At 42.9% G+C, this 25,458-nt stretch overlaps 2 protein-coding genes across 2 annotated transcripts; both read left to right on the top strand.

Moving 5' to 3' along the window:
• The first annotated feature begins 1,552 nt into the window (after nucleotides 1–1,552).
• Nucleotides 1,553–12,719, top strand: GTF2A1L (general transcription factor IIA subunit 1 like). Its single transcript, XM_026680202.2, has 6 exons — nucleotides 1,553–1,615; nucleotides 3,568–3,664; nucleotides 6,194–6,753; nucleotides 7,124–7,411; nucleotides 10,568–10,657; nucleotides 12,612–12,719. The coding sequence occupies exons 1-6, from the start codon at nucleotides 1,568–1,570 to the stop codon at nucleotides 12,717–12,719; spliced, it is 1,191 nt and encodes a 396-aa protein (XP_026535987.2). The 5' UTR covers nucleotides 1,553–1,567.
• A 5,461-nt stretch (nucleotides 12,720–18,180) lies between these two features.
• On the top strand, nucleotides 18,181–22,341 carry LOC113430529 (uncharacterized). The gene is given in 4 exon segments (XM_087952302.1): nucleotides 18,181–19,451; nucleotides 19,453–19,567; nucleotides 19,667–20,567; nucleotides 20,570–22,341. Coding segments are annotated over 4 exon segments (4,059 nt in total).
• The last annotated feature ends 3,117 nt before the right edge of the window (nucleotides 22,342–25,458 follow it).

Genomic DNA, 25,458 nt, shown 5'->3' with positions numbered 1-25,458 from the left:
AATTCAGCTCCTGCATCTTCTGCTGCGGGATGAGTAGGAAGCGATAGAGAATAATTTGTCTTTTTCAGAGATGCCTAACACAAAGTTCAACATCATTCTGGTGTCTTTTAAGAGGAAATTATAACAATCAAACTCATCTAATTGCTAGCAACATGATGGAGAATTTTTTGGGTTTTTTTGTTTTTTTTTGCCAGAGCTACCTTTGCCTTTAAGAAAATTTTTGAGCTTGGAGGGCCTCAGGGGATGTGCCATTCCTGCTGGTGGTGGAGCTGATCATTTTGGGATTTCTATGTTTGGAGTCTTAAGGGTTATTTTTATTTTTAAAATGTGCATTAAGATAAGTAGAGCATATTATTTGGAAAGTTATTTCTTTTAAAGAAAAAAAACAACAACAAATTTGCCACTGAATTTCAATGCAATGATTTTGGCGAAGGTGGTACTGGAAGCCACATTTAGCCTGCAGAATATGACCAGCTGATCTATTATGTACTGCATAGAAATGTTCTTGTAGATACAAAAATATAGCCAGAACCCAATGGCAAAATAATTTGGTGAAAGTGTTTCCCTTTTCAACCCTAGTGTCACTCAGAATGGCTGTATTTGCATATCAGATTAAGCCTAAATTTTGAAGTCTTTCTTGTTTGCTGCTGACTCTTCCTGCCTGTGGAATAGACTAAACAAATCATAAATACTGTCAGCGTTCCAGCAAAACCAAACTCCAATCAAAAACTCCAAGACAGCCATTTCCTCAAAGTTTCTTTATACTGGAAAAGTCATACTGGCACATCTGGGAAAACCCAAATCTGAGAGTTCTGGGTTTTCCTTCAATAATTAAAAAATATAAATTCATCCCCTGAACCCATCATTCTATCACATGCCCCAATCACCATCCATCCCAACTTGAGACATCCCTTAAACACTCCTCATCCAGATGCAGGAATAACATGACCTTGACTGTGAAGAAGAATGCTATTATGTCTTAACTAAATATCTTCCATGAAATCCCCCTTCCCAATTTCCCAAGCACAAGAATGTGGCAGCTTTTGGTGCTAATATGGCTTCCAATCCAAAGCTGACAAATATTACCATGATATGGGCAACCAGGGAATCTGGTTCATTCTCCTCCTAAGCTATACTAACTTTTTATAACAAAGCATAGTTACAATGAGTGGTTTCATTCTAATGTTGGTCAAGTGTGACAAAAGAAACTTTTCTGGGCTTATTCTCTTTTAACAATAAGTAGAAATTCCAATGTCAGTCTGTCTTGTTTATAATGCATGCACCAAGGGTATATAAAATATAAATTTTATACATTCAAGTGCAGCTCTTTCTTATATAGGCAACCTCTAAATATGTGTGATTCAGTTTTCAGAATTATCAGGAGTAGGCATTCATTTGAGATGGGCAGCAATTTAAATTTGGTTAATAGATAAATGTTGCTGAGGAATGATAAGGTTACAAGTTCACATCAGAAGTACCTGAAGTTGAAAAGAAAAATTCAATTCTTTAATGATGTTTAATATTTTATTTAAATAATATGCCTTTAGGTGTTACTGCAGGCAGAGGAATGCATCAGTTCACTACCTGTACAACACCAGCAGTAGCAGCTGAACTAGTATGTAACTTTGTTATTTCCATATAATTTTAACATTTCAAAAAAGGCAAAAATGTAAATTCAGCCATGGATGGAAACACAAGTCTCTGTGCTGTAAAATACCTTCTGCCAAACTTGGACAAAGTCCCAGGTAAGAAGTATGGGGTGCCCCAGGGGACTGGAGGTAGCTCTGGAAGACCTGATGCAGGCCTCACACAATTTGTGGGGGTGTTGAGGACAAGTCTCTTCACTCAGGGAGGATTTTCAGTGCCAAAATGGAGAGCCTTGTCCTCAGCACCCCAGAAATTCTATGCGGTGTCCGCAGGACCTTTCAGGACCTTCTCCACTACCCTGAGACACCCTGCTATCCTTACCTAGGAGATTGTCCACTTAAACACCTACAAGATCACGCAATAACCACAACTGAGAGTGCTGGGATTGCAGTTGTTGGGCGAAATGGTCACATGACATCTTGGTTAACTACTGTTTTGCTCAACAACAAGCCTGGTCCCCACTGTGGTCATAAATTGAGAATTACCTGCATAGCTTTAATATATTCCATATTCTCGAATGATTCACATAGTCAAAGGAATGCATAGTTGAAGTCAATAAAAAACAAAGTTAAATCTCATTTTGGATTTTCTTGCTCTGTTATTAATTGGTAATTATGTGATTTTGTTTTCCTCTGCCTTTCATTTCACTTTCATTTGGTATTTCTCTTTTTATATGACTTTGTTTTTCATCATAAAATTTTAAGTGAAATGTTGCTTGCATAAAGATAATTGGTAATCATGCGGTATCTTGCATTTCTCATGGGTAAAGAGCTATACACTGATCACCAACCCGTAGATCAAAGTTTCTTGCTCAGCTGTATATTTGTTGGCATAAAACTATTTGCACTTCAACAGTTTGCACTTTAACACACACCTGTGGAGGATTAGCAGAATTATTTTATGTGAAGAAAAAGGATGGTAGAAACTGTGAGAAAATATGGATGGATTATAAATGAGACTCCCCATAAAACATCATGAGGGTAGTGAAGAACTTAAACAACACAGATACACACACCGACACACAGAGGAAGAGAGAAGAACTGAAGCTATATACCTATTTTCATTAATGTCAGTACTGCATGGGTGTATATATAAGTGCACACATATGCAGACAGGATGTATTGCAAAAACATTCAAGAGAACTTCCATCAATTAAATATTTAAGTCTTCTATCCCCCTCACTGGAAGTCTTTGGATAAAGGCTACAGAGCCTTGGGTCTGCTCTAGCTTTGGGTTTTTAGGACTGCAATTGAACGGTGCCTCCAATTCCATAATTCAGCAAAACAGTGGCATCTAGATTAATTCAAGAAGAGACTGGTCAGCCATTTGTTCAGAATAGAATAGGTCCCCCTACTTGAGCAGGGGATTGGACTAGAAGACCTCCAAGGTCCCTTCCAATCCTATTATTCCGTTTCTCAGATTTTTTGTTGGAGGAATAGAATCAATTCAATTTTCCTAAATTTCATTTTACAATCCTCATTTTCCAGTCAGCTCCTCTAAAATGATTGAAACCTGTTCAAACAACTCTCCTTAATGGAGATAGAATTCAAAATCTGACAGAGATTTTTTATTTTTGGAAGATCTGTAAAGGAAAAGAAAAGAATGTGTTTTTCATAGAGACACAGCCAGAGTGTAGAAATGCAGAATTAAAATATTGTTTGGCATGTCATATCAGAGGAACCTCCTCTTGCATATTGAAACTCCTGGGCGGTTTTAGTTCTTACAGTGATAAGAAAAAGAACCTCAAAAGAGGTAGGAAGTCTATATAAAACCAAAGAAGAACCAAACATGATTTCCTGCCACATGAAAATAAAGTTGCATAATTTATGTTAATGAAAAAATACATGGGCTGCTCCAAGGTAGTAAATTTGGACATAGTAATTGAGTGATTTTTCCCCTGATAAGCTTTCTTTTATCTAGGAGTCTTCCCAGTCTAGTGGGGCCATCCTTTCTCTGCCTTCTGGCCTTACCTATCCTATCCAAATACCTCCTGGTGTGACTCTTCAGACAACCTCTGGTAAGAATTAATGATGTACCCTTCAATCAGTGTTTCTCCACCTCAGGATTTTTAAGATGGGTGGACTTCATGCTGGTTGGGGGAATTCTGGGTGTTGAAGTCAACCCATTTTAAAGTTCCTGAGGTTGAGAAACACTGCCCTTGAGCATAATTTATGCAGTGAGCATAATAATAACAATAACAACTTACCAAGCAAATGCAACAGGGAAATAGTGACGTGTTAGTGTTAATAATTGAAACTGCTGCAAACTTAATGCCTAATTATTTGTTCTCGTTCCCTTTTAATGAATTTTGTAATTCAAGAGCTTGTTTTAAGAAATTCTCCCACCTTATGAAAATCTTCAGCTTTCCTGATTCTTTGAAGCTAGGGAAAACTTCAGTGTGGACAAACGTGTATAGGGGAGAAATAATAGCAGTAATGATTTGATAGACTAATGCTGGTGCTGTTATTTTAATGAAAGAAGCTTGCATGCTGGGAAGCAACTCTGTCCTACAGTCTTAAGTTTAAAAGCACAACATGAAGCAATAGATAAGAGGAGGAGTGCATTCTGGCTTAATAGAAAGGTAGCTTAGATAATTTAGAGAGTATTTAAGACAGAGCTCTCCAAACTTGGCAACTTTAAGATGTCTGGACTTCAACTCCCAGAATTCTCCAGCCAGCTATGAAACAACAAGCTGGAGAATTCTAGGAGTTGAAGTCCACAAGACTTAAAGTTGCCAAGTTGAGGACCCCTGATTTAAGGCAATGGAAAATCATATAGGAGAGCTTTCCCTAACATGGCTGCCTCTGGATATTGTAAAATACTTCCCCAGTGCTAAGTTGAAGTGCTAAGTCATTCACCTGCCCACGCTTGAGACAGCAAGGCTGGAATGAAATTTGCTCTTCCTATTCTATTGCCTCTTTTCCCTTCTTTGACTTCCTTTCAAGATCCCGGGCAACAAAGCCTAAAATCAATAAAAGAGAATATTTGTAGCTCAGGGTTGAAATGAGGCATCCTTGGTACTTCATGAGCTTGCTTGTTTTCTTGAAGACGTTTCGTTACCCTAACTAGGTAACATCATCAGTGCTAGTAGGAGTGCTGTTTGCTGTCAGTTTATATTCTGATGACGTGCTTGTCTGTGTGGGTGTCTTGTCTTAGAGATTCTTTGGTTGGGCTGGCTGTTTGGCAGTTTCTTGATTGGGGTATTGCTTACTTGATTGTGGGTCTGAAGTTAACCTTGTAATTAACCTTTGCTGATTTGGGTGCTGATTACTGGTAGAAAGGTGCTGGAGTCTTTTTCTGTTTTGGGCTGGATGACGCCTACAATATTTTATTGTGGCAATGTAAGAATAAGGGGAGCACAAATACTTTAATTAATATCAGGAGAACTGAATTAAAACTTTTTCACATTTATTTATTGGCTGAGGATGGGATGAAGGCAGTGTCATATTTGTGCTGTAGATATGTGCAACTGAAGAAAGGTTTTCAGAGTTCATGGTCATGCAGATTCTGAATTTCAGCTCATCTATAGGATGCTAACTGAGGAAGACTAATGGAAGAAACAAGGGAGGGAATATTTGTTGAAGAGGGAATGTACACTTATCCAAAGATAGATAGAAGGAGCATTTTTCTCATCTGTTTCATTCCTCTGTAGCCAAACTAAGAAATAATGTTTGTGGGCATGTAATTGTGTGTAACTGTATTAGCCTGAATTGGTCCACTGCAAGATGAAAGCTTCGTCACTGATGTAGGGCTGACTGAACAAGGGACTGGGCCAGAATTATCCATTTGGCTACTACCCTGGCATGCACTCTCTCTCTCTCTCTATGAAATACAATGATAATGTGATAAACAGCCTTCAAATGCAAAGAGACTAGTCTGTGTACAGTAGTAGTGCAATGGGAAAATAATCAGTGGGATGTGGAATGTAGAAGGGGCAATATGCATTTTGAGGAGCATGAGCTTCGTTTCAAATTTGCTTTTACAAATAAAAAATCCATTTTAATTTCAACAGAAGAGTGGGGGCAAACTATTAGTTTGGAGGAGCACTTTTCTCCATTTCACTGGAACCATCCCTGCTTGTATATCTTTTTCTGCTTCTTTACAGAGCTGAATTAACTGTTGATCAATAGTGGTTGGTTGGAGGGAGGTAACAGTCTGAGCGGCAAAACAGTTGTATATTTGTTCAGTCATTTTTGCTTGCAGGATGGGCGGCCATATACAGTAAATGGAGTAAAACAAACACTAGACATTCTGGTTGGCTGCCAGAGAATTTCATTAGGCCAGGTGATTTCATTAGGGCTGTGCAGCATTTCAGGTTCCATTATTGAAAGACGCTGGAATGTACTCTTTCTGAAGGAACCCTGTCTTTTCCTGAATTTGGGCAGCTGGCACATTGTCTTGGAAAAAGACTTGTTATTTTAAAAAGTTGCAGGCAATTGGTGTGTTTTCACCAATGCAATCTTTGAATGATCTTCATGGACTAAATCCAAAAATGCTGCATAGCCCTAATATCCACAATTTCTACTTTTTCTTCTTCTTCTTGTAGGACACTTGTATAAAGTCAACATGCCTGTGGTTGTCACTCAAACTACTGATGGAGGAACTGCCATTCAGACTCCACTTGAACAAATGTTCCAGCAAGTTGGGAAGCAATCCTTGGTGCCTCAGCCACCCCCAGTTAATATTATACAGGCAAATATGTCTTCTGTTCAAGAAACCAGCAATGGTAGCTTGCTGACCTCAAAGCTGCCTGTGCCGCAGCACCTAAAGATGGGGCATAAAGACTTGCTTGGGGCTACTGCTGCCACACTAGAAGCCACCAGAAGTCAGGGGGAAGTAGGGACCCTGGTAAGCCTGCAGCCCTGCAGTTCTTTACAGACTCCCCAGATAGCTGTTACAACTGTTCCTATTGCAAAGTCATCTGGAGTAGACAACCCCAGGTCCAGAGAAGCAAGAGAAGGCATTTCTTCTGCTGGGGGACAATTGTCTGTGAATCTTGATCAGCCTCCCGAACCTGATGATATAATTGAGCTGATAATTATGGGCAATGACTTGGATGACCCTGCCCTTCTGTCTGATGAAACCAGCCTCTCTTTTGTTGAAGAGGTAACTCTGCTGCTGTTTTTATTTTAAAGGATTTTTAATATACATAACTACTTGAAGAGAGCTTGTAGATATAATTTTAAGAATGTATTTATACACAGCTTGAATAGAAATGTGGAATGAGCTTCATCACAGAGTTGCTTTGCAGAGTGAGATGGGCGGCATATAAATTTAATAAATGAATAAAAATAAAATCCACCCATCCATCCCCATTTAAAAGCAATAGCAAAACACTTATTGATTTTACTAAAGTTGAACAGTCTTGATATTTTTAACGTGTTGTGTGGGCAGGAAGTATTGCATCATTTTAAAAAGATGTTATCTCTTGACTACGTGCTTTTCCATAGCCTTTCAGATCCCCACTTCCTTTTAGTTAGATACCAGTGTGCAAATGGAATCAGACCTGCTGGCCCAGAAAAATACTTCCAATGGCCTTGAGGAAATCATTCAACTAGATGGGACAAGTGATCTCTCACCCAAAGCAGAAATAGAAAGTCCAAGAGATGGAGAAGATGAGGAGCTTGTGGGTATAATTGATGCTGAAGATTTAAAAGTCCTGGATGAGGAAGAAGAGGAGGAAGGTGAAAATAGCACTTCAGACAATCAGTCTCTCAACAGTACCAGCGATGCTGATGAATCCTCAGTTGATATTGTTGAGGAGGTAAAACTTAATGTTTACAATGATTTGATTTCACTTTGCAGTATAGTCTTCATTTGCATTAAGAAAACAGAATTAGATGGACTTTTACAGCTGTCCAGCTCCTCCACTGATGAATTACTAAATCCTTACCTCAGCTATAAAGACCTCTAATGAAGGTGTTTCCCGCCACTAATGAATAGGGTATCATTCTTAATATTAAGTGTGGATCTCCTTCTTTGTAATCTAAACCTATTAGTTAAACAAGAATGGGCAACCTGGAGCCCTCCAGATATTTTTGACTATAATTTCCAAGGTCCCTTGATTGACCATATTAGTTGGGCCTTAATGCATGTTGGAGTCCAATTGTTGCCTTTTCTTTGTAGCACTAGAGTACTAGTTTCCCATATCATCTGTGTGAAGCTCTTTATTACTATTTGAACATAGCTATCAGATCACATCTTAATACATCCATTCCATAGATTAAATTCATACAATTCCTTCAAGCTTGCCTCGAAGGACTTAAAGAAAATACAGATCTCCTCATTCAAATCTAATACTCATATTGGATATACACTGCTCAAAAAAAATAAAGGGAACACTTAAACAACACAATGTAACTCCAAGTCAATCACACTTCTGTGAAATCAAGCTGTCCACTTAGGTAGCAACACTGATTGACAATTTCACATGCTGTTGTGCAAATGGAATATACAACAGGTGGAAAGCATAGGCAGTTAGTAAGACATCCCCAATAAAGGAATGGTTCTGCAGGTGGTGACCACAGACTACTACTCAGTTCCTATGCTTTCTGGCTGATGGTTTAGTCACTTTTGAATGCTGGTGGTTCTTTCACTCTAGTGATAGCATGAGACGGAGTCTACAACCCACACAAGTGTCTCAGGTAGTGCAGCTCATCCAGGATGGCACATCAATGTGAGCTGTGGCAAGAAGGTTTGCTGTGCCCGTCAGCGTAGTGTCCAGAGCATGGAGGCACTACCAGGAGACAGGCCAGTACATCAGGAGACATGGGGGAGGCCGTAAGAGGGCAACAACCCAGCATCAGGACCGCTACCTCTGCCTTTGTGCAAGGAGGGACAGGAGGAGCACTGCCAGAGCTCTGCAAAATGACCTCCAGCGGGCCACAAATGTGCATGTGGCTGCGCAAGCAGTCAGAAACAGACTCCATGAGGGTGGTATGAGGGCGGTATGAGGGCCTGACGTTCACAGATGGGGGTTGTGCTTACAGCCCAACACTCTGCAGGACATTTGGCATTTGCCAGAGAACACCAAGATTGGCAAATTCGCCACTGTGATCTGATAGCTATGCTCTTCACAGCTGAAAGCAGGTTCACACTGAGCACATGTGACAGACATGACAGGGTCTGGAGACACCATGGAGAACGTTCTGCTGCCTGCAACATCCTCCAGCATAACTGGTTTGGCAGTGGGTCAGTAATGGTATGGGGTTGCATTTCTTTAGGGGGCCGCACAGCCCTCCATGTGCTCACCACAGGTAGCAAGAAAGTTCATAAAATGGGGGCAGAACTGAGACATTAATTTTGGGCTACAGAAAGTTTGGGCTCAGTTGTGGTTGTAAGTTGACTACCTGTGTTACAATGATGGGAAATCTACATGTATTGTTCATAATCATCTACTCAGGGGTGTCGAACTCAAGGCCCAGGGGCCAGATCTGGCCCACAAGGTGCTTAGATCTGGCCCATGAGGCCACCTTGGAAACAGCGAAGGACCAGCCTATGGTGACTCTGCCAGTGAAAACAGAGCTTGGGGGGTTGCATGTGGCCCTCTCAGGACCCATTTTCAGCCACAACGGCCTTCTGTAGCCCTTTGCCAATGAAAATGGAGCTCCAAAAACAGGGCTTGGGAGGGCCACGTGCACTGGCAGAGGGTTGCAGGAGGCCATTGTGGCTGAAAAGGAAAATAAGGGGTCAGTTTTTACTGGCAGAGCGCTCCACTTACCACAGACGCACCCAACACAAGTGATGTCAAGCTGGCCATGCCCACCCTGGCCATACCACCCTGGTCCCCAAGGTCAAACACAGCCCTGATGTGGCTCTCAATGAAATCGAGTGTGACACCCCTGATCTAGCTTGAGGGGATTATAAATGTGCAGTGTTCATCTCTGGGCAAGACACTAACTTATTGTATGTTCTCTTTTAGTTAGATTTGCAACTTCCTGGAAATAAATTGTTTCTTATTGCTTCTGGCAATTGTGTGCGCACAACATAGATTAATTTGGTCCCTGCAAATCCTGAAGCTGCTCCCTGTCCTGGTTCCACAGAAACAATTTTGCATTTTCTTTTTTAAAATATTGAGTATTGGTGCTGAAAAATATTTAATTGGGAAAATGTGCAGAAGCCTGGTTAATAAAAAATGAAATGTGCAGAATTTACCTTCCAGAAGGCAAAAAGGGGAGTGGAGAAGTAATTGAGACAGGACACACATCTTTTGAAGGATGAAAGTGAGGAAAGCTGAACTGACTGTATTAGTAGAAAAAGTAATCTGAAGTCATTTATTGCTAAACCCTCCAGAATGTTCTTTTTTTATAGAAAGAAAGCAGACAGCAGCTCTTTTGGGGAAGCATATTTGTCTGAGTGCTCCGTTTAATATCTGTAAAGTTGAAAGAAAAGAGACAATGTTCAGTAATGTGCCGCCAGGAAGGTGGAAATTGCAACATAGCTGCTATAGGTATAGTACTGATGCAGGGTAATTTTCTGAATTTTTACTTGGAAAAGCACAACAGAGCACTTGAGGAAGCGATGTGTTCTGTTTGGCACAAGGTACATTTGTAGAATCAGGCAACCATTTGTGACACTGTCTGAGTTGTACTCTGCTTTGCAGATCCTACATCCGGTACCAAAGTAGACAAAAGAACTCTGTGGATTTGTTTGATCCTTGTTGTAGAGGCAAGAATTGAAAATACCCTATATCAGGGGTCTCCAACCTTGGCTTTGCTGGCTGAGGAATTCTGGAAGTTGAAGTCCACAAGTCTTAAAAGTTGCCAAGGTTGGAGACCCCTGCTCTATATATCATAGCTTTCTCCATTCCTGTACCGCAATCTACTATAATCATGGTTAGTTATAGCCTATTTTAATAAAATAACTAAATGTTAGTCAAAACTCTTTAGGTTAAACTTTTGGGGTGTTTGTTTCTTTTCAGGATCCTTTAAATTCCGGTGATGATGTTAGTGAACAAGAAACACCTGATGTTTTTGACACCGATAATATAATAGTATGCCAATATGACAAGGTATGTTTAAGTTTTTTTTTTTAAATGAGCTCTGAAACTTCAAGTCAGCCTTCCTTAATATCAAGTATGTCAGAATCAAGTATTCTCCCATGGTGATGGGAAATTTGAGAAGATACAGATATTTTTACCTAGTTCCATAGTGCCAGATTGGGGCAGGCCCCTAATTCATTTATATTTTTAGGCATGTCGTTAAAAGTAACTTGGGTTCTGTGCCCAAATATATATTTTATGCAAGAACTGACATAGAAGTAACAAAATTGCATGCTTGCTTAATTTCCCTTTAATATATTCCTCTCGTATATTTATATAATTGAATAGCATGCTTATTAATCCCCATGCCCATGAGCTAGTGAAAGATAACAGCAAAAAGTTAGACAATAAGCCTATGATGACCTCTTCAGTTGTATGTTGTCTTTTTAAGGAATTGTGCAGCTGAAATCTCTCATATGCTTGCTGAGGTTTCAGAAATCCATGCAAATAAAATTAAAACTGAGCAGAACCATGTGATTAAACGTTGCCGTTCTTTAAAAGGATTGGACCTTTTGATTCATTAAGAAATCTAATCTAATCTAAGTGTGAATTTCCCCCCCATAATGTTAGATAACTGGTTATCGTGGGCATGTGCCTTTAGGCACACTACATTTTTAGTAATATGGGCAGGGATGGGATTCTACCCTTTTGGCCCAGTTCAGGCAAGCCAGTAGTTACGGCGACGATTTGGCCCCGCCCACCTGTCCCTGCCCCATTCTATCCTTTATTTCTGGGGTTTTCAGCTCAGCTGTTTGGCGCGGCACAGCGGATTGCCACTCCTTAGCTAATTTATTCACCGGGACTGCAGCAGAAGGTAAGTTTTAGAGCTGAAAAAGCAGTGTTTTTTCAAATGCTACGTGCGTGTAAAGCACGCACTCACGGAACCAGTTGTTACACCAGTTGAATTGCACCCCTGAATACGGGAGTGGTGAGATAAGGAAAGAATTAGATAAATGGGAAACAGTTCTTGGCATAACAGAGACGAACAGGTGTTTGAACAGGTGTCGGTGCTTCATTTCTCTCCGCTTCAGAGCTGGCAAGGCTTATTTCCAAAAGCATGCTTGGGACAATTCTGATTAAGCGAGAGTGGAAATGTTCAAACAAATCTATGCACACCACTGAGGTTAACAGGTCTAACACTTTTCTCAGTTGCCCAGGAGATCTTGAGAGTAGTAGCTTGATGACTGTGAGAAAGGCATAAAGCATCTTTAATGTGATTTCTCAGCACTTTTTCAAGGTTCTGACATGAAAATCATGCAAGAGCCTCAGTGGTGCAGAGGTTAGAGTGCAGTACTGCAGGCTACTTCTGCTGACTGCCAGCTGCCTGCAATTTGGCAGTTCAAATCTTACCAGGCTCAAGGTTGACTCAACCTTCCTCTTTCTGAGGTGGGTAAAATGAGAACCCAGATTGTTGGGGGAAATATGCTGACTCTGGAAACCACTTAGAGAGGGCTTTACAGCACTATAAAGCGGTATATAGGTCTAAGTGCTATTGCTAAGTGCTGTCCCTTACAGTAAGTGTGTGTGTGAGAGAGCAGCAAATTGAGAGAAACCATGAGGTTTGCCACCCAGTGAAAATGTTTGAGAGTTTTCTCATCCCCATAAATTTAAATGAGCATAATTGGACCAAAATGGAGAATGTATTAATAGAGTATCCCAGAAGGTATAATGACTGGCATTCTAACAGAAGGTTTCTTTCTGCAGTGTTTTTCCTGCTTCTAAATTACTGTAAGGTTTGCATTGTTGACTCCCCCTGCCCTCCCGCCCCGGTTTTGGTTCTAATATTAGACTGGTACATCAAGTAACTTTCTTTCCCATTGCTTATAAAAGAAAGCATCTTTTCTTTTAGCGGACTTTCTAATCACCAGGATGCAAATGTTTTCGAAGCCATGATTGAGGGAGCTGATATTTTATCTTTCATTAGGTTCAGCGAAGTAAGAACAGATGGAAATTCTACTTGAAAGATGGTGTGATGTGCTTTGGGGGAAAGGACTACATTTTCTCCAAAGCCATTGGAGATGCAGAGTGGTGAAAGTTTCAGAAATATCTGCAGTATTTTTAAAAACTGTTCTGTAAAATTCAGCAAGGAAATATTGAAAGTTTTGTGTTCTGAAAAACAAATCACATGAATAAAGTATGCGACTCTATAAAAAAACTCAGTGTTGACAGTTACTGTGTGTATTGATCAAGTTCCATTTAATTTGTATGAATCAGTAAATACTGTATATCTGCTTGCTCCTTTCCTAGGTTGGTGCCCCCCCCAGATGCTTTCTCTGTCTCCATCTGTGTGTGTCTCTCTCTCATACACAGTTATGCTCCCTTTATTCCTTCCTCCAAATGCACATAAGTCTCTCAAGTTGGCTTACAGCAATTGAAATCAATATTAAAAAACTGAAAACATTTTGAAGACAAAAAATGCAAAACCTATCTAGTAAATCATAGTGGGCAAAGACAAGAAACAGCAACTTTGACATTATCTCTGGAGGGGTGGCACATAAAAACACAAGAATCCCCCTGCTGCCAAGGCCTGTTTGAGGCAAGTATTTTGTTTCTCGCAGTGGCTCACCAGAGACTTTTGGAGTGCTCATAAAAAGAGATGGACGTGCAATAGAGCGCTTGATAACTATTAGCTCTTCCAGCTCCATTGCTGCTGCTAACCGCCAAGCCGACGATGCGCTAGGTGTCTAGGCTGAGCATTGAGTTCCATTGGCTTGCAAAATTCCCCAAAATATTACAGACTGCTCTCACAGGCTGGTGTGAGCCAGTTTCATATACTACAGCAGACAAGTATTTTTGCGCCAGTGAGTTTTGGAGTCCAACAAGGCTGATCTTGGTCTCCATAGTCATCTTTCATTATTTATCCTATTTTTTTTAAAAATGTGATTTACAGTTGAGGGTGGGACAGAAGATTGGTCACATTTATAATTATAGGTAAAACATTGTTTTAAAATACACTAACTCCCCCCTCCCCCAAGAAATGTAATATATACCGTATATGGCTATCTAAAAGTGCATTTTTCATGCTTCTTCCCTCAGATTGCATGGACAATCTACTTTCAAATGGCATAGACCAGTGGTGGGATTCAATTTTTTTTACTACCGGTTCTGTGGGTGTGGCTTGGTGGGCATGACAGAGGAAGGATACTGTAAAATCTCCAGTCAGAGGTGGTATTTGCTGGTTCTCCGAACTACTCAAAATTTCTGCTACCAGTTCTCTAGAACTGGTCAAAACCTGCTGAATACCACCTCTGGCATAGACCCTGAATTAAAACAATTATCTGTTTAATTGTTGGGATATAGTTTTATGACCATCAGCAATACCCAGCTTCATTTAAAGTCATAGCCTCCCTCTGAAGACTTTTAAATTAGTAGCTGTCACCAGTTTTTGTGTAAACAAATTTATTAGTTGGTGAGAAGTACAGGGAGCAAAGATGAAAAGACTAGTTATCATAGTAAGCTTTCAGTGTAGATGGTGATTGTGGATGCAGCACAGAATAAATACAATTCCTTTTAGAAAAATACTGTTTTTTTATTTGGGGCGTCAAATGATAGGTCTGTGTGGGCAAATTACTTAGGTCTGTGTAGTCTGTGTGGGCAAATTAGTAGATAGGTCTGTGTGGGCAAATTAGTAGGTCTGTGTGGGCAAATTAGTAGCATTTTTTTTAGTGTAGCTATAAATCTGGATTGTTTGGTGCAAAGGTAAAACACTTCATATTCAAAGAATATTGAGGATCACTACTTCCCATATTTGAACAGTTAGACCCATAGACCAGTTGGGATATCTCAGCAAATAGTAGCTCATAACTGATCTTGTCTGGGCTTGGAAGTTAAGCAAGATTAAGTCTGGTTACAACTAAGATGGAAGACCAATAGGGAACAGTTGAGCTCTAAGCGAGTGTTTCTTGACCTTAGCAACTTTAAAATGTATAGAGTTCAGCATCATACAAGAAAAGCTCTCTCAGTCTTTCCCTCCCTCTTGACCTATTGGTCTTCCTCCATATATTAGTTTTGCAATTCAGTCATTTATTCATTATTTCTATATAAACAAACTATGTCAATGTATTCCTTTCATGCCTTGCACTCACTTTTGTATCCATGTTTCTTCAGCAACTTTAACAGGTGTGGACCTCAAATTCCAGAATTCTCCAGCCAGTTGCCAAGGTTGAGAAACACTTGTAAAAAATCCAGTAAATTTGCTAGTGGGAAAATACATGAAAGAGAGGGAAGTAGGGGTAACTGCAGAGTAGGTTAAAAAAAGAGAGGGATTGTGGTGAAAATGATGAGATCGAGGCTCTGCCTGGAGGGAAGAGAACATGCACCATAAAATTGCACCATTCAGAGCAAGAATGCTAAGGTTTTATGACTTTTGAAAGGTCTAATTCAGATGCAGCTGCTTAACAGTGAATAAAAGAAGGTGGTAATTGGTCTCTACCACAGAGTGATAGAAACCAAATGATTTCTGCCAAGATACAGAATTCATAAGTCTACATTCAATTTCAGTGCTTGGCACCCCTAGGTAGGACTGGAAATGCTCTGTCTAAAACTATGTAAGGTTTCTGCCAATCTAAGATCACATATTAACCTAATTGTGACTCAATTTTAAAACCACAGTTAAGAAAAAAAAATCATAGTTTGATGCAATGGTTAAATCCAAGGAGGGGTGGCCTATTCTGAACTGGGATGCACCAGTGATCTAAGTAGAAAAAGCTTTCCTTAGAATTTTAAAAACAGAACTTGTGATATTTTGCTATAGAACTTTAATATTCTCAAATTTCAGCCAAAATGTAATGTTTTACTTTGGACAGTTGCCAAGCATTCAGATGTATGATCATTCTGCTGTTGCAGCAGGTTGTCACAAACCAAAGTCAGATCTTATTGGCAGTTTTTAAACTGTGGCATTAAAACTTTTAAAGTTCCCAGTTAAGAAATCAATGGAAGCATAATTAACTCTGATTTACGTTTTAAAGGCATTTGTGTTCTTGCATTAAGGACATGTTCCATTATGTTATCTACAGAAGTGTCGATTCATTCTCCAGCAAATCCATGCAAAGTGTCTTGCTAATTTCCCCTTTTCTATAGTTATAAACTGAGAGTGTATTGGTGCAATGCATCATTGTGGGTTTGAAAGAAATTGCTTGCTAATTTCTTCCACAAGCATGTTTGCAGGCTTGCAGACCGACTGAACTGAAAAATTCCTAATCAAAACTGAAAGTGTAATAACACTGTAATGAGATTATACACGTATTTCACAAAGAAAGCTTGAGGCTTGGCAACAAGAAGGATGTGTTAGAAACACAATTCACATTTGGTTTTTAAATGACAAACTGAGATCTATATTTTTATTAGAATTTCTGTAAGAAATAGATATCTTGTATTCCTCCAGTTGACAGATTCTGGAACAGTTCTACCATGTATTAGTTTCTTTAGATGAGAAATGAGCTTATCTTTTTTGTTTGCAGATATACAATGGAACGGGCAACAAACTTACCAGCAGAGAGCTCCCAGTATAGGTGTCTACCATAGCTATAGCAAAAGGCCACAAGTTCTGCTCTATTTTCCCTACCTTCCCTCTCAGTTTTCCATATCTCCTTCCAAGAAGATCAATTATAATTCCACGATCAGTATGTCAAGTCCTCATTAAATTGTTTTAGATGCTTTTTCATGCAGTCAGCGATGTTCTGCATGTGCGATAAGAACTGACTGGGGAGTGGCGGGTGGAGAGGGGCAGGGCCAACCAGGGAGATGATTTGCTAGTTCTCTGAACTGCGCAGAATCGTAACAACCAGTTATAGTGAAACAGTCCAAACCGGTAGAATCCCACCCCTCTGATGGAAGGTATAAATTGTGAATATACCTTCAATGATGGGGCCTTATCATTTTACAGAATTTGGAAATGTTGGGGTTTCATTCTTATACCTGGGTGCTGCTTTTGCAGATCATTGAAAAGTATCAATTTAAGTAGCAGTTTGAAGAATAGATCTAAAAGGGCATGAGAAACACTATCAAACTTTACTGATTGTTAAGCTAAGATCATACTGTGCCATGGTATATTGAAAAAGCCAGAAACAAGTCAAGGTCCATTCTGCATATGGGCAAAACATTCATAGTGAAGCAGGACCAATTAAGGCATATAAAATATGGACATTATAGTAAACTAGGTCATAGGTTAGAACTAACTTACAGGTCACATTTACTTCTGTATTTTGTTTGTTGCGAAATTAAGGAACTTATATTTTAAGGAAGTAAAGCTATGCTTCTCTTGCAACTAAGGATGGGAATGGAAAATTACTGTTGGTGTAAGATAACAGAATAAGCAAGAAAACAAATTATCATATCCTCTTTTGTGTTCCTGCCGTAACACAGGATATTGCATTTATCTGTCCTAAGATGCGTGTATAATTAGTTGACCGTAATTTGTGAAAGTGTTAAAGGTAAATGCCCAGACCTATGCTGAGGTCATTCTGGGTATAAAGAAACCACCCCAGATGCAGCTGGGGGTTCAGAATTTGTCATGCTAATACTCTGAACGTGTTGCGCAATAAACCTGATTTCCTCCACCTGTTTCGTGGTCTTGAGTCCTGTCTTCGATATATGATTTGCTGCTACATTCAATGGCGACCGCGGCAGGACTGAAGGGGCCCTGAGGCCCTCTGGAGGGGTCCATCCCGACTGCCAGAGTATCGGTGAGTTGTGGGGAACATCCCAGGAGCCATCGGACCTTTGAATCCGAGGGACTTCCTTAGACTTCTGTTCCCTGGCATCGGCGATCAGCACCTCCAAGAACCACTGCTGAAGGGTAAGAGGAACAGGACTGGGGGCTGGCCAGCTGTGAAGAAGGAAGACGCCTGCAGGCAAGTATTAGACTGGGAAAATAATCCCTCCCTATAAGCAGGGACGGAGGAGAGGACTGATCACCCTCTCTTAAAAGGTAAGGTGGGTGGAATTGTCAGGCCTGATTGTGAAGAAAGACTACTGCAGTTCCCTTTGGTGACTGTGAGTGTCCAGCACCATGGGTCAGTAGAAAGCGAGTGGCGCCCGCAGTTCCCATCGGAGACCGTGTGCATCCGGCTCCCTGGGTCGGGTGTGTGTGAATGTGACTCCTTGGTGTGTCCGGAGAAGGAGAGACCACCTACTCTCCTCTTCAACCCTTTCCCTCAAACTGTCTTGTCTGGTTAAGTGGGTGGCTCATGGGTGGTAAGGAAAGCACTCCTGTCACTCCCTTGGAGGTTATGTTAAAACATTTCAAAGAGGCATACCAATCACAAGATTACGGTTATAAGTGGAGTAGACTAAAATTGCGAAAGTTTTGTGAGACAGAGTGGCCCACATTTGGGTTTGGGTGGCCCACTATAGGTACATTTGACATCCCCACTGCAGTACAGGTGCACCGCTTGGTCTTCCACCCTACTCTAGGACATCCAGATCAGGCACCATACATTGACGTGTGGCTGGACCTATTGAATCACCCCCCACCTTGGTTACGAGTACTAAAAATGCGTCGGTGTAAGGCTCTATTGTCACGGAAGGTTACACTGAAAACCCTGCGCAAAACTGCGCAGGTGTTGCCCAATTGTCCTGAGAAAGCGCCACACCCCCCACCATATGTGCCACCAGGAGGGTTTGATGATGGAGGGGGAGATGAAGAATCATCAGGGGTCTCTGGGTTCATGGCCCAGCTGGACCAATGGTCCCCATATGTAAAGAAGACAGATCGATCAGCCCAGGCTGACCCTCCCCAGCAGGCATCCTCTACACCAGTGGAAAGATGGCCTGACCCTATTTCTACTGAGAGGCTCCGACAGTCTCTGAGTCTGGAATCAGGGGAGGGGACTTCATCTGGAACTGAGCCAGTTGCTGCCAGGACTCGAGCAAAAACAGAAAAAGCCTCTCTAACAGCTCCTCTGAGGCAGGTAGATCAACTGGCCATTAACCCTAGGAACCCCTCTGAGTTAGTCACACTCTCATTATTTCAGCATGTACCTTTCACTTCCTCAGACCTGTTAAATTGGAAGTTACATTACGGCCCATTCAGCGAAAAACCCATGGAAGTGGCAGACTTAGTGAAGACAATAATGGATGCCCATAATCCCAATTGGCTAGATGTCCAACAACTCATGGGGACATTGTTCAGCCCCGAGAAAATGGAGAAAATTAGGAATGCAATCAGTGAAATATTAAAACCTGATGTTGCACTGAATCATTCTTTAATTGACCTCATGGATGAGAAATACCCATCTAGTAACCCAGACTGGGATCTTTACACTGATGAAGGGAAAACACGATTGAGGGATTACCAGTCCCTTGTAGTCCGAGCCATTCGCCTTGCAGGAAAGCCTGTGATTAATATGTCAAAGCCTGCTTTAATATTGCAGGAACCCACCGAGAGCCCAGAAGCATTTTACACCCGGCTGGTAGAGGCATACCGTATGTACACCCCTATAGACCCCTCAGCCCCTGAGAATGCGCGTATGATGACTATGGCATTCATTTCCCAGAGTGCCTTGGACATACGACGTAAATTGCAACGTCTTGAGGGTGCCCTGGGAAAGCCCATGAGCGAGCTGATGGAAGTGGCCCGCAAGGTATTTGCCAATAGGGACAAGGAGGAAGACAAAAAGAAAGACCAAAAATTGCAACGGAAGGCCGAGTTACTCGCGGCAGCCATTGCAGGCCCTACAAGAGGGAAGGCCCATGTCCCACGAGGTGCAGGGCCAGGCCTACAGGCTAGGGGCAACAGTCTGCAAAGGGGGGGGATGGGAAATAGGCCCTAATCAGTGTGCCTTCTGTAAAAGGCAAGGCCACTGGAAAGGGGAGTGCCCTGAAAAGAATAATAGGGACAGGCCTGGAGACAGAATGGGCCCCCCACGGAATCTCTCCTTTGTGGTGGAAGATGGCCATAGGAGGCCAGTGGAGAGAGGCCGGGGAAGACAGGAGGGGAGAAGGGGTTTAGGAAGACCTCCCCTTGTGGGCTTGGCCCAGGTTGAGGATTGGGAATGAAACCGACTGGGTTCAGAGAGCCTCCCAGAACCCATGGTCAGCCTGAAAGTGGGAGGCAAGCCTGTCACATTTTTGGTAGATACTGGAGCTACCCGATCCGTCCTAACTCAGCCTTTGGCCCAAGCCTCTCGGCGGACTATTAATATCCAAGGGGCAACGGGGAGTACATCCCAACGCCCCTTCTTAGAACCCCTTGAGTGTAGAGTAAAGGGCCAAGCTATTACTCATCAGTTTGTCTACATGCCCGATTGCCCTATCCCATTATTAGGAAGAGACTTACTTTGTAAATTACGAGCACAAATATCCTTCAAAGAAGACGGCTCCATGCACCTGGGTTATGGCAAGTTGAATTTGTCTGTACCCCTAGAGGAATCCTGGCGGCTTATGGTCGCTAGAGATCTCAGCAACAGGAAAGAGGAAACGTGGAGACAGTTCCAAGTTCCTCATTTGTGGGCAGAAGATAACCCCCCCGGCTTTGCAGCTCATCATCCACCCATTCTGGTAGAGGAAGTGCCGATGAAAACCCCCGTGAGGATTCGCCAGAGGGCGTATCCACGCCACATTATGCAGGCTATTCAGGACATTATTGATATATACTTGGAACATAATATTCTAGTGCCAACTGAGTCTCCTTGGAATACCCCAATATTGCCCATCCCGAAGGGGGATGGCTGCTTTAGGCCGGTACAGGATCTCAGGTCTGTTAATTTAGCCACGGTGACCATCCATCCGGTGGTCCCCAACCCATATGTGATACTAGGCCTAATTCCCCAGGCCGCTCAGTGGTTCTCGGTCATAGATTTGAAGGATGCCTTTTTCACCATACCCATCCATGAACATAGCCAACACTTGTTTGCTTTTGAATGGGAGAACCCGGACGGAAACAGCAGTACACTTGGACAAGGCTGCCTCAGGGGTTTAAAAATTCACCAACTCTCTTTGGGGCAGCTCTGGCCAAGGATCTAGAAGCGTTGCACACACCAGCCCCTGACGTGGTGTTGCAATATGTAGATGATCTCCTGGTGACAGGACTCAATGAGGAACTCTGCTGGGACAATACCAGAGACTTACTTTCCCTCTTGCAGAGTTTAGGATATAAAGCCTCTAGGAACAAAGCACAATTAGTTTTACAGAAGGTCAGGTATTTGGGTTATGATATTGAACAAGGGAAGAGAACACTAGGCCATGAGCGCAAGGAGGCTATTTGTCAACTTCCTAGGCCAACTAGCAGAAAAGACTTGAGGGGATTTCTGGGAGCGGCAGGGTTCTGTCGTATATGGATTCCCAACTTTAGCCTCATTGCACAACCTCTCTATGAGGCCACAAAAGGGGCCGATAAAGACCCACTTCAGTGGGCAGGTGAGGAGGAAGCCAGCTTCCTCTCACTCAAACAGGCCCTATTGCAAGCTCCTAGTTTAGGCCTCCCAGATTTAGAAAAGCCATTCCAGCTATTTGTGGACACTAAACGGAATGTTGCAGTAGGCGTCCTCACCCAGGTCATTGGCACTTGGCACCGCCCTGTGGCATACCTGTCTAAACAACTTGACAATGTTGCCAAGGGGTGGCCCATTTGTCTTAAGGCTGTGGCTGGGACAGCCCTACTGACCCAAGAGGCCAGTAAATTGACCTTTGGTCAGCGATTGGATATTCGAACCCCCCATGCCCTTAGGTCTGTTTTGGAAATGAAGGGACACTTGTGGTTGACCAACCCCCGCATGCTCAAGTACCAAGCGCTCCTCACTCACAACCCCATGGTCACCATTACCCAATCCACCTCCTTGAACCCTGCCACACTTTTACCCGAGCCTGACACAGAATTAGTTCATGACTGCATCCACACAATTGAGGAAACCTATGCTAGTCGCCCTGACATGAAGGATGTGCCCCTCCCTGCTCCTGACTACACCTTATTCACAGATGGGACTAGTTACTTGCACGAGGGGATTAGAAAGGCAGGGTATGCTGTGGTCACTCTAGATGAAGTATGGGAAGCTGCACCACTGCCCCCGGGCACCAGTGCCCAACTAGCTGAGTTGCATGCGCTCACACGAGCCCTTGAACTGGCTGATGGTTTGACTGTTAACATATATACAGACTCAAAGTATGCCTTTCTTACAGTTCAGGTTCACGGAGCTCTGTATGAGGAAAGGGGACTTATTACGGCAGGGGGTAAAGATATTAAATATGGTCCGCAGATATTACATCTCCTAGGCAGTGTGTGGGCCCCGAGCAAGGTGGCAGTCATGCATTGCCGTGGACACCAGAAGGTAGTAACGGACATACACAGGGGCAATGAGCGTGCCGATAAATTCGCACGTGAAGCTGCCATGATCGTCTTCACCCCAGTAGAACGGAACCTTGCCGTATGGTTGCCGGATGACCACCCGCGGCCCCATTATTCGGGGGATGACATGGCTAGGCTGGAAGCACTTGAGGCACGCCCAGAGGGCCCTTGGTGGGTCCTACCAGACAATAGGGTGTATATTCCAGCACACATGGCATGGGATATTGTACGCCAGGTACATCAGCAACTGCACATGGGGAAAACTGCTTTAACGAAGGCACTAAGGAGAGAATTGTACATAGATAAAGTTAGTAGCATTGCAGCTAACGTGTGTGCTCGATGTGAAATATGTGCGGCTAACAATCCTAGGTAAGGCCCGCAACCACCCCCGGGCCACCAACCAAGAGGTTGTTACCCTTTTGATTCATTAATGATTGATTTTACTGATATGCCCCGTTGTGGTCCATATAGTGCGCTTCTTGTTATTGTGTGCACGTATACTGGGTGGCCGGAGTGTATACCTACACGCACGAAGAAGGCTACCGAGGTCGTGAGGGCATTACTACATATTATAATCCCTCGATACGGGTTGCCCTCTCGAATCTCTTTGGACAACGGTCCGGAATTCATCCACAAGGCGACCCAACAGTTAGCCAGGGTTTTAGGTATTACCTGGAAGCTGCACTGTAGCTTCCATGCTCCTTCGGGAGGCAGGGTGGAGAGAGTCAATCGAACAATCAAGGACAAACTCACTAAAATATGTCAGGAAACCCATCTTAAGTGGACTGATGCTTTGAGTTTGGCCCTGGTGGCTGTTCAATGTGCCCCACGGAAAGATATCTTGGTCTTGCCTTTTGAATTGTTATATGGCCGGATCCCCAATCTGGTCAAGATTAATGCCAATGGCGACACCAAGATCTCAGATACTATTCGGTTACAGCAGCTTAGAGCCCTCAATACCATTGTCCATGAATTACAACATTATGTCCTCACGTGTAAGCCCCACATGCTGGTGACTTCCCCACATGATATACATCCAGGCCAGGAAGTCTGGGTTAAGGATTGGAAAAGGGAAACATTAGGTCCGAAATGGAGGGGGCCCTATACTGTGGTCATGTGTTCTCCCCTTGTTGTTAAGGTAGCTGAAATAAGGTCGTGGATCCATTGGTCCAGTGTTAAATTGGCTGCACCTACTCATTGGAAAGTGGAAACCTGCCCGGGTTCTCCACTTAAGGTTATCCTGAAAAGGGTGAAGAAGGATATCTCTCCTAGTGGTGACACACCGGAAGCTGTCCCTCTACCTACGGGAGATGAAGAGGATTTGCTCTCCCCTAGTGGTGACACACCGGAAGCTGTCCCTCTACCTACGGGAGGCAAAGACCGTCGCACCCCTGCTGGCGTTACTCCGGAAGCTAACGCCCACTGCACGGGTCTCCCTTGGCGCCTGAGGTCTAGAGTTTCCCGTACCTAGTTCTAGGCTGTGGAAAAAGGGGGGAATAAAGGGAAATGGAAGCTAGTCAGAGGTTAAGGGAAACCGCGTGCATCCGCAGAGGGCTCATGCCGTCTGTCTGGATTGTGACCATTCTGCTAGTGCTACGTGTTGCAATCAATTCACTATACCTATATTCAACACTGAAGCAGAAAAAGGTGGTGTCAGAGGAGCCGCTGCTCCTAGATGATGACATAATGGAGGAGTGGTACTCACCAGATCCTTTCGAGGATGAACCCCCACCAATGGTTAATGCTAGGAAAATTGAAACATGTCTGGATTGCTATTTGGTAAGACCTACAGGTAAACATTTCACTTATACTGAATATAGACCCCCTAACTGTCGTATTACAAATCTTCCCCAGTGCGAATATCAAGGGACTAAGTATTGGCAATGTATGAAAAATAACACGATACGGTGCTACTATCTACGATCCCCATGGGTCTCGGTGAAACATACCCGACTACCCCGTAATTCTGCTTATCAGTTAGCAACGTACAAACATGACCTGGCGTGTGATGGCTGTGTTGATAAACGGGATATTGACAGCGTATGTTGGGACTCCACCTACTTGCACAATTTTCAATATTACCTCCAATTGTTTTTATATGTTGCCCATGGAAAACAGCCAGATGCAGAACACATTAGTGTTACGATGTGCTGGAAATTATGGGGAGAAGTGCTACACAGCGGCCCCTAGGGATAGCTCCACCGCTCTCTCTGAGGGGCAGAAATGTGAGATGCACCCTGAATGTAAGGATGGAAGGGGTGGCCTCAGATATACTATAGGAACACCGGCAACCTGCACAGACTTTAGTCTACCCCAATGCATCTATGATACCTGGAGCCCCCCTACAGGTTGTAATGGAAAAAAATGCACAGGCATCTTCCGAGTGGAAGCCCCTTTAAAGCGATGTATGGGAAACCAGGGACTTGTGTGTTATAGGGAAAGTGGAATCGTACCCACTCCTTATTGGAGAAATCCTAGATACCACGCCCCCGCACAAAAGCCCAAATTTCCTAAGCCCCAGGGTGAAAACGAGGCTAACAAGATCCCTCCTACATTAGATCAGGCCCTCAGTGGTCGGGACCCCTTATGTCCCAACAATTGCACTGCATGCCTCAAAACGGTATTAAGGGGAAGGGAGATTCGCACTACCTTGATATACCATACCCACTACACCTGCACATTGACTCCCACCCCCTGTTGTTTCAATGGAACCTGGTACTCTATTTGCCCACAAAGGGATGAATGCTTTGATCCCAAGGTACAACCTGCCCAAACGTGGTTGGTGGTTAGGAGTCAGGGGGATAGCAACGGTCCTATCATTGCTCAAACTCGGATTCTGACACCTACTAGCCCAGCAACTTTTTTGTTTGATGTATGCAAGGTTTCCCAATGGCCCACCTCATGTGGAACATCCTTGTCCTGGCATAGGACATATTCTCATGCCGATATATACATTTGCCCCTACCAGAATCCTGCTGGGAGGGGAAGGTGGGATTGCAGTGGTAATGTGGCTGAGAGGTACTGCCCATATTGGAGCTGTGCTCTGTGGGCCACGTACATCTCCTCAGGAAGGGGGATTAACTTGCACATCTCACGGGCTCTGGAGTCCAAAGACTGCTCCCTGTATAATTGTAATTGGATTAATATCACCATTCCTAATCCCCAGGACTGGATTGCGAAATATGGACCAACGTTGGGAATTAGGTTATATGCAAAAGGGACAGACCCAGGGGGGATTATACACTTGTCCATAGAGACTAGGAACATTGCATCTAATTCCAACTCTAGATATTTCTCAGAATTTTGGCAGGAGGTGGATATAGAATTTCAGCCCTCCCATGAGGCACGAAATCTGTTCTTGGAGCTAGCTTCCACTATAGCTCATACCTTTAATGTTACTAACTGTTACATATGTGGGGGAACTAAAATAGGGGATCAGTGGCCATGGGCAGCCCAGGAGTGGAACTATTCTATACCCTATAATCTTTCG

Source organism: Notechis scutatus, chromosome 1 (genome assembly GCF_049901735.1).
Source record: "Notechis scutatus isolate UNSWTSFEM ecotype Mainland chromosome 1, rNotScu1.2, whole genome shotgun sequence".
Classification (NCBI taxonomy): domain Eukaryota; kingdom Metazoa; phylum Chordata; class Lepidosauria; order Squamata; family Elapidae; genus Notechis; species Notechis scutatus.
Note: the sequence above shows the minus strand (reverse complement) of the source record. Positions and strands in the feature narration are given on the sequence as shown.